The sequence below is a fragment of the Sturnus vulgaris genome, chromosome 8 (assembly GCF_052056855.1).
Source record: "Sturnus vulgaris isolate bStuVul1 chromosome 8, bStuVul1.hap1, whole genome shotgun sequence".
NCBI classification, from domain to species: Eukaryota; Metazoa; Chordata; class Aves; order Passeriformes; family Sturnidae; genus Sturnus; species Sturnus vulgaris.
The window spans coordinates 31,704,972-31,719,533 of record NC_142250.1 but is presented as its reverse complement, the minus strand read 5'-3'; the positions used below and the strand labels follow the sequence as shown (position 1 = coordinate 31,719,533).

At 43.6% G+C, this 14,562-nt stretch overlaps 1 protein-coding gene across 2 annotated transcripts in view; it reads left to right on the top strand.

The window, feature by feature from the left end:
• Positions 1 to 2,428: 2,428 nt before the first annotated feature.
• The window catches only part of SHTN1 (shootin 1), a 54,065-nt gene continuing 41,931 nt past the window's right edge, over positions 2,429 to 14,562 (top strand). For both annotated transcript variants that reach the window (XM_088169378.1, XM_014872552.2), the window contains exons 1-2: positions 2,429 to 2,532; positions 9,171 to 9,223. In XM_088169378.1, the coding sequence (XP_088025504.1) occupies positions 2,475 to 2,532; positions 9,171 to 9,223 (111 nt within the window). In that variant the 5' untranslated portion in view covers positions 2,429 to 2,474. The remainder of the gene's footprint in view (positions 2,533 to 9,170; positions 9,224 to 14,562) is intronic.

Genomic DNA, 14,562 nt, shown 5'->3' with positions numbered 1-14,562 from the left:
GCCATAACCTAATAATTTGTTTCCTTTTTGCTCAATTAAAAAGATCAAGGGTTTGAGGTCTCTCGTTGCAAAGCACTCTCCTCAAACCTTATGTCCTTTTGTTTCTCTTGTGCTTTCTCTGTAAAATTTTTGTACAGTTTTTTGAAGAACTGGACACAGAAAATTTATTTTGGTCTTGTCAGTATTACAAAAGAAACTTTTTACCCTGCTGTCAGCACACCTCCATTCTTTTGCTGCAGCACCTCACTTACAGCACTTACATAATTACTTGCACTTTGCCTCCCACTTCCTCTACAGAGCCTTCATTTTCCAGGTTATTTGCATACGACTGGGAGCACGAATTCATAACTTTGCATTTGGTACAGTTAAAGGTGTTTTGTGCTGACTAGTTCACAAGAAGCTAACTTGAACTTGCCTCCTTTGCCTTACTGGGGCATTACCATGCTTCTGAGACATCAGCACAGCTCACGAGGTTCTTATGGCTTCTTTCCAGGATGCTACACGTGTCATTAACCACCTGTAGGACAGAAAGGGCTGTAAAGCATCAATATAGAGTCTCTTCATGTTTTAAAGGTTTATTAGGTGAAAATGGGAAAACTAGAGAATACTGTAGGGGAGGAAGGAGGCAGGAGGACTGAGCAACTGTTTGTAGTAGGGTCTCTTTCCTTCCACTCTGGCATTTTGAAATAATGTTGCCACGTCTCTGTGTTCTGACCCGCCTGCCCCAGGGTGTTTGCCAAAGAAGGAGGGAGGGAGGAGTATGAACTGTACCTTTGCCCAGGCCCGTCCAGAGATAGCTGCTGCTCAGCTGACTGCTGCTGGAGCTCAGCAAAATGCATTAACAGAAACAAACTCTGCATTGCACTTACTCTCAGCCTTGGGGTAAGCTGGGTAAGAACCATTTTAATACAGACATTACCACTGGATCCCCTCGTTTTTCAGAAAGAGATCATCAGAGAATAGCAGAGAGAAGTGTGTTCTTCTGAGGTGAACACAGCAGTTCTCTGTGAAAGCCCTCTGCCCTAATGTGGTTCCAAATTTTCCATAAAGTGCTGGAACTGGCATGCAGTTGTTTCCCTTGGATCCTCACAAACAGAAATGCAACCTTCTAGGTTTTGGGTTTTTTTTAAACCTTTTAGCTTTCTTTTACCAAGGCACTCAAACAGCTGTTTTATGTCCCCAACTCTCCTCTGGGCAAGGGATCCTCAGTGGATAGCTGTGCTATGCAAGCTGTGCAAAAGGACGTGTTAAAAATGCAGCTGTGTGGGGATTGGAGCAGGAGGTTTTAATCCCATCTCTTGGGGGACTGACACTGTGGGAGACACTGCCTGGGGTCTGCTGTGGGACCTGGACAGGCTGGATGGATGAGCCAGGACCAACAGCATGAGGTTCAACAAGGTCAAGTGCAGAGTCCTGCACGTTGGCCACACCAACCCCTGCAGCAGAACACGCTGGGGAAGGGCGGCTGGAAAGTGGCAGGGTGGAAATGGACCTGGGGGTGCTGGTCAACAGCCAAGAAGGCATCCTGGTCTGGATCAGGAATAGGCTGACAGCAGGAGCAGGGAAGTGATTCTTCCCCTGAACTCGTGGGGCCACACCCGAAGTGCTGTGTCCAGTTCTGGGTTCCTCAAATCAGGAAGGATATTGAGGTGCTGGAGCAAGTCCAGGGAAGGGCAACAAAACCGGTGGAGGGTCTGGAGCACATGTCCTGTGAAGAGAAGTTGAAGGAGCTGGGGATGTTCAGCCTGAAGGATGCTCCAGAGAGACTCTACAATTCCCTGAAAAGAGGCTGGAGCCAGATGGGGGTCAGGTTCTGCTCCCAGGAAACCAGCAACAGGACAAGGGACCACAGTCTTAAGGCAGGGGAGGTTTAAGGTGGACATTAAGAATACTTTTTTCACAGAAAGGGTCATTAGACCAATGTCTAACGGGCTGCCCAGTGATATGGTGGAGTCACCATCCCTGGAGGCGTTCAAGAAAAGCCTGAACATAGCACTCGGTGCCTTGGCGTGGTTGACATGGATGTGTTCGGACACAGGTTGGGCTCAATGACCTTAGAAGTCACTTCCAGCCGGACTGACCTGCGATTTTGTTTGCAGCCAGGCGGGCCGGGCGGGGCCGGACCACCGCTCCGAGAGCGTCCCGCCCGGCGGAGCCGCCTGCGGGCCGAACCCCCGCTCCGAGCGCGTCCCGCCCGGCGGAGCCGCCTGCGGGCCGAACCCCCGCTCCGAGCGCATCCCGCCCGGCGGAGCTGCCTACGGGCCGGGGCCGCCGTGCCCGCACCCGCACATGCTCACTGGGGCGCCGCGGGAGTCTGGGCATGTGCAGAGCGGAGCGGGCCGGGCCGCTCGCCGCGCCCGCCGCGCCCCGGGGCTGCGGCCGCCGCCGCCCGCCCGCTGCCAGGTGAAGCCGCGCTCGCCGGGGCGGAGCGCAGCGGGGCAGCCGCCGGCCGGTGGCGGCGGCGGCGGGGCAGGATGAACAGCTCCGACGAGGAGAAGCAGCTGGAGCTCCTCGCCAGCCTGAAGGACCAAGGTAGGGGCGGGCGGCGCCGCCTCCGGCGCTGGAGAAAGCGGCTCCCCCCGCTCCGCCGCGGGCCCGGGCTCGGCCGGCGGGAGCGCGGCCGCCGCAGGGCGAGGGCTCCGCGCCCGGCGGGGGCACGGGGCGCGGCGGGGCGGGCCGGGGCGGCCTGGGCGTACCCCGGCCCCGCTCCAGGCCCCTTGCTCTGCCCATGCGGAGGGAAATAATAAAAGCCTCAATGAAATAAAGCAGGGGAGTGGAACGTGTTGGCTCTTCCCCATGTGGGCGCCCGCCGCGGCTGCCTCGCCGCCCCGCAGGTGTCCGCTCTGGCTGAAGATGGGTTGCAGTCGATGGTCTTTTGACAGAGTGGCTGTGCGTCGCGGGGGCCCATGGCGGAGGCGGGAGGCGGTGGTGCCGCAGCACATGGGCCTGGGTGCCTCGGCCCGGCGCTGCCCTGGCTCCTCAGAGCCCGCAGGACCGGACAGCTCCAGCAAGGACAGGCTGTCCGTCCCCCTCGCCGTCCCTCCGAGCAGCTCAGTCTCACGTGGAGCTGAGCCGGGCTGTGCCCAACCTGCCCGCGTGTCCCCTGCCCCGCTCCGTGCTGCAGGATGCGATCCTAGCGCGACCCATGGAACACCTGCCGTGCCAGTCCCCATCAGCCAGCAAACTTCCCGCTGGGAGCTCGGGGCTCCTGATGCGCTCCCGGTTTCTGTAGTAGTTCACTTCAGTAGTTCCATCCTGGGCTGGTTGGGAGTCGGTGCTTTAGCAGAAAAGGCCAGAATTTCAGCGTGTGAAATTCACTCAGTTTCATGACTGCATAGCCTGACTCAGAATTTTGAACATTGTAATATTTAATCTTCTGCAAGAAGGCGCGTGGAAAATTGAGTATTTATAAACCATTTTTTATCTCCCCTGTGGTCAGTCTGTCCCTGAGCCAGGTTGATACAGCAAAGTTGCAGCCTTAGTCAGGTGGGCACATTCCAGGGTTTGAAGATGTGTTTGTATTGTGAACATCTTCCTGTGCACCAGGTGGTCGGTGTTGCCTCCTGTGCCACAGCTTCGTGTGCAGGAGGTGCAGAGGAACCACACTGGAATTCACATCTGGTAATTCCCACAGCTGAGCTCTCCTGGTCTCCCTCGAGCCAGGGAGAGGCAGTTTGGAAAGGATCTGTTGGACAAAGTTGTGTAACAAGAGTGAAATTACAGGAGTTCATCAGTGCCCATTCTTCTGTCATTCATTCTGACCATAAATGTGCTCCATCACTTTTGCTGTGTAGCAGAAGCTTTTCTTAACCAAGTTTCGTTTGGATATTAATGGACTGTTTATGACCTGCTTTGTCACTTTTTGGGGTTTTTCCTGTATGCTCAGCTTTGGAAATTCATGATTAGCATCAGCACAAGATAGATTCTGCCTTGGAAGGATTCATAGGTGTAAAATTATAATCTTACAGCTGTGTGTTTTGATAATCTGAGACCAAAAAATAAGGCTCAAAATCTGGTTCTCTTGCTGACTGACTACTTCCCTCAAGTACTGTTGCTTCCAAGAGAGAATTTATTAAAATGACAATAATCAGTTGTAGAAAAGACAAGTTTGTGTTATTCTTTAGAGAAAACTGAGCCTGTTGAAACTGTTTAGAGCGGGACTTCAGTTCTGCTCTCTGAAAGTCTTCTCCTCCAGTGGGCTGGGTATCCTTTAATGTCTAAGGGAATTTTACAGGACTAGAGGAATTAGTTCAAAGGAAAGTTAGTGTAACTTGAGGACTGGCTGGCCCAGATCCACCTGAGCTGTTGAAATAGAAGCTGTACTTGGCAGACCCAGTCCTGTAAGGCTCTGTTCTTGGTGGATGTTCATCCTTAAACACAGGAGTTTAATGTGTTGTTGTTAGGCTAACATACACTTGTTTTATGTAGGCAAAAAGTTAGCCAATGGAAAAAAAATAAAAATACTCTTCTATGTCTAAAACTATGCAAAAAATATTGTAGCACACATAGTTAAATCAGAAGTTAAGTTGTGTTAACTGGTGCCTAGAGTGAAAAACTCAAGCAGTGAAAAAGTAATGAGATAAATTATTCTCATAGTAAAATAAAATATATTGTTACTGTAGATAAGTAAATTTGCTTACTCTTTATTGTAATTTGGAGTAGGTAGTGTTCCCTCCATTCTTATTGATAACAAAACAAGACTTTTTAGATACTACCAACTTCCCTCAAGTACTTTTACGATGGTCTGTTAAACAGTGTCTCTTAATTTTCTTGTTTATCTCTTCCAAATGTAGATACTAGTATTGTTTTGGAAATAAATGCAGTTATTTGGAAGGATCTGCTGGATCTGAATATTTGAGGTAATGGGTACACTGACTTACCCTATCTTTGTTTTGTTCAGAGTGGTGTACAGTTCAGGTTCTTCCAACATTTGATGTATAGTCAGATTTCTGAAAATGCTGATGGATTTGGAGAGGTTTCAGAAAACATTCATTCAGTGGCTGTTGCCTTGGTTTCTTTTTCAGGATGTGTTTTTCTACTGTTGAGAGACTTGCCTGGCAGGTAAATTAAGTGTCTGAGACGTGGTGCCATAGGTAGAGGGGAGGCAGGTAGCAGCGTCTGTCCTGACTGCTGTCACATTTCAGCTGCTGCTCATGCTTCTGACAAGGTCAGGAGATGGAACCTGAGGTGTTTTGTAGCTGCCCACTCAATTCTCAGTGGCAGCTGTGAAACTCTGTGGGGCTTGGGCAAATTTGCTTGGCTGTTTGGCAGAGCTCTGAGCAGCAGCAAGGGCACTGAAGCTGTCTGTGTGCAAGATACTCTTATCTTTCACCCATGCTGAATTTTCCAAGTCCTGTGTGTTAGACTCAGATACCTGATACTGATCATTCTTCAGCTTGCTCCATTACCAAGTTTAAGGTGAGCATCATGAAGAAACAAGATCCCTGTATTGATGATATTTTGGACTTAAAAGTGTTGTTTGAGTTTTAATCCTCAGATAGTTTTCTGAAATGTCATGGTTTAATAAAGCAGTTTCACTATAAATATTACTATTGCCTAACTGTAATTTAAGTGATGTTTCCAGTGACACACACTTCTATTCGACTGGCCCTTATATTACTATGGGTAAGACTTAAACAAAAGAAAAAGCAGTTTGGCAAAACTTTGTGTTATTAGTGGTTGCTTGTAGAACCTGAGGAACGGTAGCAAACTTGACTAACAGCTGAATCATAACAGGACTTATTACCTGCCTGGAAGATTGCCTTGTTTATCTTTGGTTTTACTGGCACTTCTGGTACCTTGCCCTTAAAGACAGAGTCATCTTCTGCAATAGTCCGTTTTTTGTTCAGCTGAAAACAGGAGTCAGTGATCAAAGTGTCTGGAGTTATAAACTGGGTAAAATTACACTTCAGCACTGCCACCATCATAGCCACATTTGTGGTCACTTGGTTAAATTACAGTGGTTAACAATTGCTGTTAACCACATATATACTAGAAGTATTTATATTGCCTGCGTTTTTTTCTTCATTTTTGAGAGGTCAAACTTTGCTCTGTATTTTTTGGCTGGATTTTATGAAGTGTGGTGATTTCCATTTTCTAGACCCAAGCACTATGGCTCTATATATATATTTTTTTTTTTTAAATCATGATCTATTTGATCTCTTAAAACTTTTTCTTATAATATCAGCACCTTTGAATAAGGAAATATCTATCTTCTAATTTGTTATATCAGTCTTCTTAGGAACAGACTAGACTGCCAATCTGACAGCAATATCTCAGAGCAGTACCTTTTAAATGTGTGCTGTTGACAAACTCCTTATGTGGTCTGACAAATTTATTCTACTTTGTGGCAGATAGGTAATTTTTATAGCCAGGGGAATTTCTTAGGATACCTTGTTGGCTGCTGTATTCCCCTCTGTAGTCACCTGCTCTATTTTTTCCCCATGTACCTGTGTGGATAGCTTCATATACAGAAGCCATCATTCCCCAGCAGAGCCCATCCTGCTTGAATGCATTAGAGTTCAAGTGTTTTTCCCACTTCAGTTTCTTGTGTTGAACCCTAACTTTTTTTCAGAAACTTGTGAAGGCAAATCTTTTGGTGTGAACTTAGTGGTTAGTCTTTAACAGGGGAGTGTTTAGTTTTCCTGCCCTGTTTTTTTCAAGGAAGCTGTAAGACTGCAAGATGCAAATTCGGGGTTTAATTAAATTTACTTGTACACACTTTCATAGATTTGAGTAAAATCAAGTCATATGGGAACACAGATGCAAAAACTGACTTAAAGTATTCGTAACCTAACGCTTATCTTTGTGTGCTTACACAGGTGATTTTTATTTGTTTATTGTTTTAACAAGTGTTAGATAATTGAGCTGTGTAGGTTTCAGGAAATGCAAGATACGTGACCAAAAGCTTGGTTTGCCCATGTAAGCTTTTGATAATAGGTTTGTGTATTGTGAGTTAATATTTGGAGTAATTGTAAAGTGATGAGTGTAGTGCTGTCCCATAGGTTCCCCTTAACAGAAGGAGGTGTTAAAAATGCTACCCAGGCGCTGTTTGAAAATAGTTTGCACCTGGCTGATGCTGCTGGTGCCTTACCGCATCCTGTTGAAACACCGATTAGTTGGACTTAGCAGAAGAGATCTTTGAGCCTAAAATGGTGAACAAGGGAACGATTGATCCCTTTTGGCTTTTTTTTTATCCTTTTGATAGCACTTCACAGTCTTGTGCATGCTGTACATGTAGGAGGCCATTGTCATTCAAGAGTTTTCACAACATTCTTGGCCTGGTTCTTCCTCTTCCATGTACAGTGGGAGGAGCAATGATGTGGCAGCAATTCCATTAAAGCTTCTGGTGCTGACAGGGGTAATTCTGTCTCTAATGATATGTCCCAAAAGCCAGGTGTTACTTTGCTTCCACCATAGCCTGTTTCATCTGGAGCAGAGGACTTCTTGCACTGTCAGCTCCTTCTCTTGCCTGTAGCAGCAAAGAAATGCCTGGTCCATGATATGGAAGCAAAAACAGAGGAGTGACACTTGCTTCCTTTGACAGCTCTACTTATTTTTGGAGTAAATAAGTAGATTTGAAATCCTGAAGTGGCATTGCTTATTGATTTGTCATGGAATGGCTGTCAAATCGACTTGAAAGCCACTCTGGTTTGCAATATAAATACTGAAGTATATGCATGTAGCATTTTTAAAGTTTGGGGTTTTTTCATTTAATTTGTGTTTTTTAATATGCACCTTTAGGAAAGGGGTTGATTAATTTTTTAATAAAAAGAGTAGGAAGAGTCACCACCTCACTCTGTGTAAATGAAGATGTCTTTCCTGTTGTTCAATGTGAATTACAGTCATTATATACTTTTAGCCTTATGGCCTTGTTTTAGTAATAACTGCTTTTCAGCCATAGTAACTACCTAATATATGAAGCATCTAATTTAGATAATACTTACATTTTGTTAGCAAATTCAGTTTCAGGAGACACAGGTTCACAACTGAAAATCAAAAGACTAAGTTACAATTAAAGGAGCTTCTGCATAAAAAGTTATCTAGTTAATTTAATACTGATAAGGGGCATTAATGTGTTTACAGGACAGTCCCTTCTGGCAAGCTGAGCTGTGGAGTGAGTACTTGGTGAATAAGTGAGGTCACTGTTGTGAAGGAACATGCTGTGTTCACTCACATTGCCTATTTTGGGGTTTACTCTTTTACTGTAAGAAAGAACAGGGTTGACTGAGAATATGTTTTGAGTCGCTTAAGAGCTTTAGCCAAGAATATTCTGTTATTTTCTCCTTCAGGGCTAATGATTCAGAGTTCTCTGTTCATAGAGCCTGTGAAGGGAGCTGTCGAGGGTGGGGCAAATCTGTATTAACATTTTTCAGTCATTTGTAAAGTATTGAATGGCAAGAATGACTTTGCCTTAGAGGTGAGCAAACACAAGCAGTTTCCAAGTATGGAGAAACTTGAATTGTATCTGTTGGTACATTTTTCATTCCTTTTTTTGCATCTGGATGGTAGAAGTCTCTTCCCTTGTTTTCCTAAAGGGAACAGGGAATAGCTTGGCAGTGGAGCAGTGACCAAGAGGATTAGCCTTTGTGCTCCTGTGTAGGAAATGCAGTTTCACCAGTGTGGTTTCCTGTTAGTTCATCTACCTGTTGGATTTCTATTTGTTTGTTTTTTCCTGCTTCTTGGGCATGGGTGGGTAGGAATTTTGGGGTACATGAGGAGAAGTGGGGACAAAGTAAAGGGATGGGTGGGAGACCCTGGCTTTACTTGAGCACAGATCAGCTACTCTGCAGGTACCCATATATTGCACCAACCAGTCTTCCTAGGACTGATCTGTAGCCTGAGTCAGGGTGGGTTTAAAATGGTCACTGCAAACCAGTACATTCACCTTGTAATTTTTGAACCCAATCAATAAGGTTGTTTAACTCTACATTGATCAAGTATTGATTGTTTGGGGAGCTACCATCTTTTTCAGACATTTCCTAATTGCTTAAATTCTACAAGGCTATGCAGTTCGTAGATATTAATAGGCTATTAATGAAGTTTATGATCCATGTTATGTAAGAAGTCTGTTTAGATAAACAGGAGTGTTTTCAATTTAATCAAATGCAGAGCTAATTTGGTAAGAGGTACTGCTATATTTACTTTTTTCTTTTTTTTTCCTTGTGTAGCTATTGGCGAATATGAAGAGCTTAGAGCAGAAAATAAGAAAACAAAAGAAGAGGTTTGTATATATCAATTATTCATTTAATACTGAAATGTTAAATACCAGAATACTTTGTGGACTGTAGCAGATTGTTGACTGCTTTTTGAGTTCACTGTTACTTACTACTAATAAATATTACTTGTTTCTATATGTTTTAAGGAGCAATGAATGCAATTATCATAACTATTCTGGCTGTTCCACTCCCGAAAAGTTCCTGTAAATGTATTTTAAGTGATTGCTGCTTTACCAGGTTTGCCTGTGATTACAGTGGGAGCATAGACCAAGTCACATGCTCAGATAAAATAGTTTCTCTTTGATCTAAGTCTTGTTTTATTATGACTTCATTTGCACAGGGGACTTAATTACTGAAAAGAAAAAAGGAGAACAACTTCCCTCACCTTCTGAACATTGAGAATGCAGGAATATAGGAAAGTAGGGAGGAATGCAGGGTAGTCAGTGCTACACTATATGGTAATCAAAATTATCCTTTCTCCAGTATAAGTGAACTGAAGATGTTAAGAAACCTGTTAGTTTTCAAATCCCTGTTTGCTGCCAAGACATGTTGGTTAATTCAGGTTCTTCTGAAATAATTCTGGAAGGGTCATTTTTAGTTACAAATGTTTCAATTCAAGGCTGTATTGAGAAGACCCTGTCCTTAACTCTTTTATTATTGTTAAAGAAAATTTGAAACTTATGTTCACTTATGATTTAGCAAAGATTATATGTATTTCTACCGAGGTCAGCCTGTTGTGCTTCATTCCCTCCCATCCTCTGACCTCCTTGTCCTTTTCACTTTGGTTGTTGCTGCATTCCTGCTCTGCTGTCCTTCACCAACATCTCGGATATCCCAGGAAATCCATCCTCTGTCCTTACTGTTTGGAAGAAATGCTCAGAAGAAAACGAGAATAAAACTGAGTTAGACCAAGATTCCATCCAGCCCAGAATGCTGTCTCTGACAGCAGAAAGGGAGGCGTGTAGGAGCATGTTTTACACCTGGGCAGGTTTCTCTTGCAGTCTCCAAACCTGGGACTAATTTCAGCATCCTGCCCTGCACTGCTCTCTTCCTTTAGTTTGTCCCATGCTGGCTGTTGGCTTCTATCACATGATGGGAGTGCCATGCCAGGACATGTGTACAGCCCATGAAAAACAGGCTCCTCGGCTTTTGTCCTGAACCCAAGTCATATCAGCTTTGGTGTTTCTTCAGCAAAGCTTTGTTTAGCTTGGGAAGGGAGGAATGGGGAGACTTCTCTGAGTTGCATTTTTATTTAATTATTTTTTTTCTTCAAAGGGAATCTAAATGAAAAATTTTACTTCTGAAATTGAGATGGAATGAGATGTTCTGAGGTTGTTTCTTCCATTCTGCTTTTCTTGCCTCATTGCTCCTTTCTCTCACAAGTCTTCTTTCCTACAGCTGCATATCTCTAGCTACTCCTGTGTGTTTCACCTGGAGGCTGCTTTGCCTTTGAACTTTTTCAGAATGCTTGCGTAACACCCAAAAATCTTCCAAGCCTGAGCACATGGGGATTACATTCCCAGCTGAGCAAATCAGTTAAGCACGTGCTCAGGGCTGGATTTTCAGTTGTTACACAAGTTTTCTCCTTCCAGAAACTCCATCCTACAAATGGGTGTGCTTGTGTAAGCAGTCATGGTTCATTGTTCAAGTGCTTGTATTCAAGTGGTTCAGTGTGAGGCTCTGAGTGCATTTCTTCCACAAAAAATAAAAAATAAAAAATCTGCTGATACAGAGTTCATGGTTATGTTTGCTTCCAGTGCCAATACTGGAAGAAACTATCTTTGTGTTATGGCAGGGCAAAGTCATCCTGAAGGTCCTTAGCATCTCTTGCCATGTTTCTTAGTTTGTGCTATTCAGGATCAAACCTGCTGCTGGAGAAATGTAGCACAGACTTTCTCTGCCTGTGGTTCTGGGGAAGTTGTGGGTGACTTCTGTTCCAGTTTCTGCCACTGACTGTCACCGTGAGTGTCAGCAAATGGCTCCCTCTGTATCAATTGTGGTCACATAATTGCATCGACAGGAGAATGAAAAGTTAATTTTTTTAGCAGATGACTTGCAGGGTGTGTGTGGAAAGTGCAGTGAGGAATTAAGTAGCACTCTGTGCCTGTGTGTTTTGGTACACTTGGAATATTTTTCTAAGTCACTACTGTACTTGTATGGCTCTGAAAGATGAGCTGTGCATGCAGAAATTGTCCTAGTTTCCATTAGACACATGGCACTTAGTGGGTAATGGGCAGCTAGCTTAAGATATAATTTTAATTTTTGAAAACTTATGCTCTTTGTTCAATATTTTTTCTTGAAATTAGGAAGTAAATTGACTTTTACGTGGGTTACTTTGTTCAAAGCACTGCTGCTTTAAATGGATGCTAATAACCGTGAAAATTCAGGAGCAAAATACAAGAGCTTTGATCCACAGTGTCTCTCCTTCATTGCCTTGCAAAACTGCCAATTTGGAGACCACTGGTGGAGTCTCTGACATCATTTCCCCAGACGTTTTTTGTTAGTGTTTTTAATACTTTTAGAAACAATGGAGCCAGAATTATATTGGCAGATTACGTCTCTTAGGTCACATTTTTTAATTGATGTAGCCAACCAAACATTCATACCAGCCCCCCAAAAATGGATAACTAATGTTCAGCTGCACACAAGTGTGGGTAACTTAATATGCAGTTCTGACATATTCAGAGTCAGATCATGAATAAATATTTGAGTACTTGCTAATCAGACAGAAATGACTCTTAATGCTGGTTTTGACAGTGTTTTGTCATGCTGCCAGTAGGGTAAAAAAAAAAGCACGACAGCTATCCAAAACAGTAGGTGTAATACTGTATCTCTGATACATCATTCATGGTATTTGCTCTGTTCAAGCACATGGATGGAGTGGATTATATGTTTTGTCACCAAGTGGGAACAGGGAAGGGATTCAGCCTTGATAACATGTTCATTGTTTCTCTGGTAGAGTATTGCAAATGTCGTTGGATACTTTTGAGCACTGCACCAAACTCACCATTTTAGAACAAGCATTAAATCTGCATACATTTCACAATCTGTAAATGGGAAAGAATTGTGTCTTGTGTTGCTTAGCAATGGTTTAATTGACTATATGACTACTACGTGAACTTCTTGCATCTTAATATCTGGACTGAACAATCTCCCTGTTGTTTTTGCCCTTTGAAGGCCTTTTACTGACGTCTCTAGAAGCTTATGTTGGCAAAATAGTTGGCAAAAAAGAAGTCTGTTAGTAGAGAATAGACAAGAAACTAGAAATTAAAGTATTGCCTTGTGTACTGGGTACCTAGAAGGTCAAAATCTGAAAGGAGTGGGATCAACAAATCTTCTGAACTCGTGCCTGCAAAGATGAAGAATATATGGAGTTATTCACAAAATTAATTTTGGCAACTGGACTGTTAATTTCTGAAAATACAGATGAAATGTATTTCTACTGCTAGGAGATTATGACTGACTCCTGTAGCAAATTCAGGACTGCAGTATTGTCTGTTTATGTTTTTGGGGTTTTTAGAAGTGAGATAATGGTGGTATAAATATTAGATTACTAATGCTAGATATATTAAATAAAATAGAATAAGTGCTGATTTTACTTTGCAGAGAAGCTGGAACACTTAATTAAGTTAAAAACAGGAAATTGACTGGCAATCCAGGAGCTACAAACTTTTAAATTTTTATTCAAGGGTACATTTAGTTTGGAGCTGTCCCTTAACACAGAAAAGGGGAAGCTTAGTAAATACATGGAAACTGTTTCTCTTTAGCAGTTGCATGTGTTAAATGTGGAAAGTGAACAGTAGATTTTATAGTAAAGTTACGCTATTTGCCTTTTACTGTTTAGGAATAGTGATACTTTTGTCCATTAATTATTGTATTGTGTATGCCTCAAATTGCTTTTCTGAAAAGTGAGATGGTTGTGAACTTTTAAGACTTCTGTGGAGCATTTTATGAGCATTTTATTGTGGAGCAACTCAGACTCTAAATTTTGATTTTTAAACTTTTCAGTTTTAAAGGTAAGTCAATTTATTTTAAAGGGTGACAGTATTTTTTATTATGAAACATAGTTGATAGGCTTTTTATTTTTGTGTAAATTTTAAATTTGAAACAGTTTAAATGGTTAAAGAAAATCTCAGATTTTTCTGATTCTTAGAAGATAAGCTGGGGAATTTTTTGGAAGGACCTGTAACAGCTCTGCTTGCATGGCTCTGATTGCAAGACACAAGGCAAAGTGCTTTCCATTGATCATTTCAGCAAGGGCAGCAATCTCCCGCTCTCCTTTTCTTCCTCCTCTTTCATTCTGAAGCACAGTAGCTGCAAAAGGAAGGTATTGAGAAAACTGCAACTGGGAGCAGGAATTGCTCTGCAGAGACCCAAGCCTAGAGACCCTGATTGTGCAGAGAAATGTCGCAGTTATGAGGAGAATAGTCAGCTTGCCGTGGTCCAAATGGAGCTCTCTCTGCAAATAGCACTCGAGGTGAAGTGGAATAGGTCATTTAACTTCCCCTTTCACTGCACAGGGAAAGCTGCTTTGCCTTGCAGCCTGCTGCCTGGAGGATTTTTAAAGGAGTTTTTCCTGTCGTTGGGATAAGGGAGTGTGCTATGTCCTGTACATCAAGGTTTCCATCAGTAGGAGCGTTGTTGGCTTCTGCAAGCAACAGATGAGATCCGTAAAAAATGCTAATGTTCCTGGTTTTTAAACTGAGCACTAAAGGCGTTTGCTCACTTAATGTGCAGTGGGCTGAAAGCTTGCAGCGTGCAGAAAAAGCCGTGGGTGAAGCATGCCAGTGTGGCTCCAGTGTCTTCCTTGGGAAATCTGAGGAGGCAGCAGCTCACACCAGTTCCCCTTCTTCGGCAGAACTGTCCTCTGCAGAACAGCCAGAACCTCCTTCTGCATCTTTCACTGCCTTCTGCTCTTAGACTGCACTTCTGCCACAAAGGTAACACAGATTTTTGCTGAGGAAACGGAGGGAGGGCAGCAAGCAGCAAGATTGATGCACAGATTTCATGCACAGCTCTCTTCTGCAAGATTCTCCTAACAGGTTCTTTATTAACAGGGCCCCAGAGAGCAATGAGTCCTCGTCCTGTGCTGCTTGCTCAGCACATCTTTGCTCCTTCTGCAGCTCTGCCTTGTTTCTCAGTCTTACAGCAGCTGGTGACTGACCTGTCCCCCTACTCAGCCCCTGTCCCTTGAAGCCTCATCACCCCAGTGCCATGAGAAGAGACACTGCTTGTTGAGTGCAGCTCCTTTTGGTCCCACAGATGAGCTTTCCCTGTGCTAACACCAGTGGCATCCTTGCCTTGCCTGAGAGCAGATCCTTCTTTGGGTCTCATCCAACGTCCT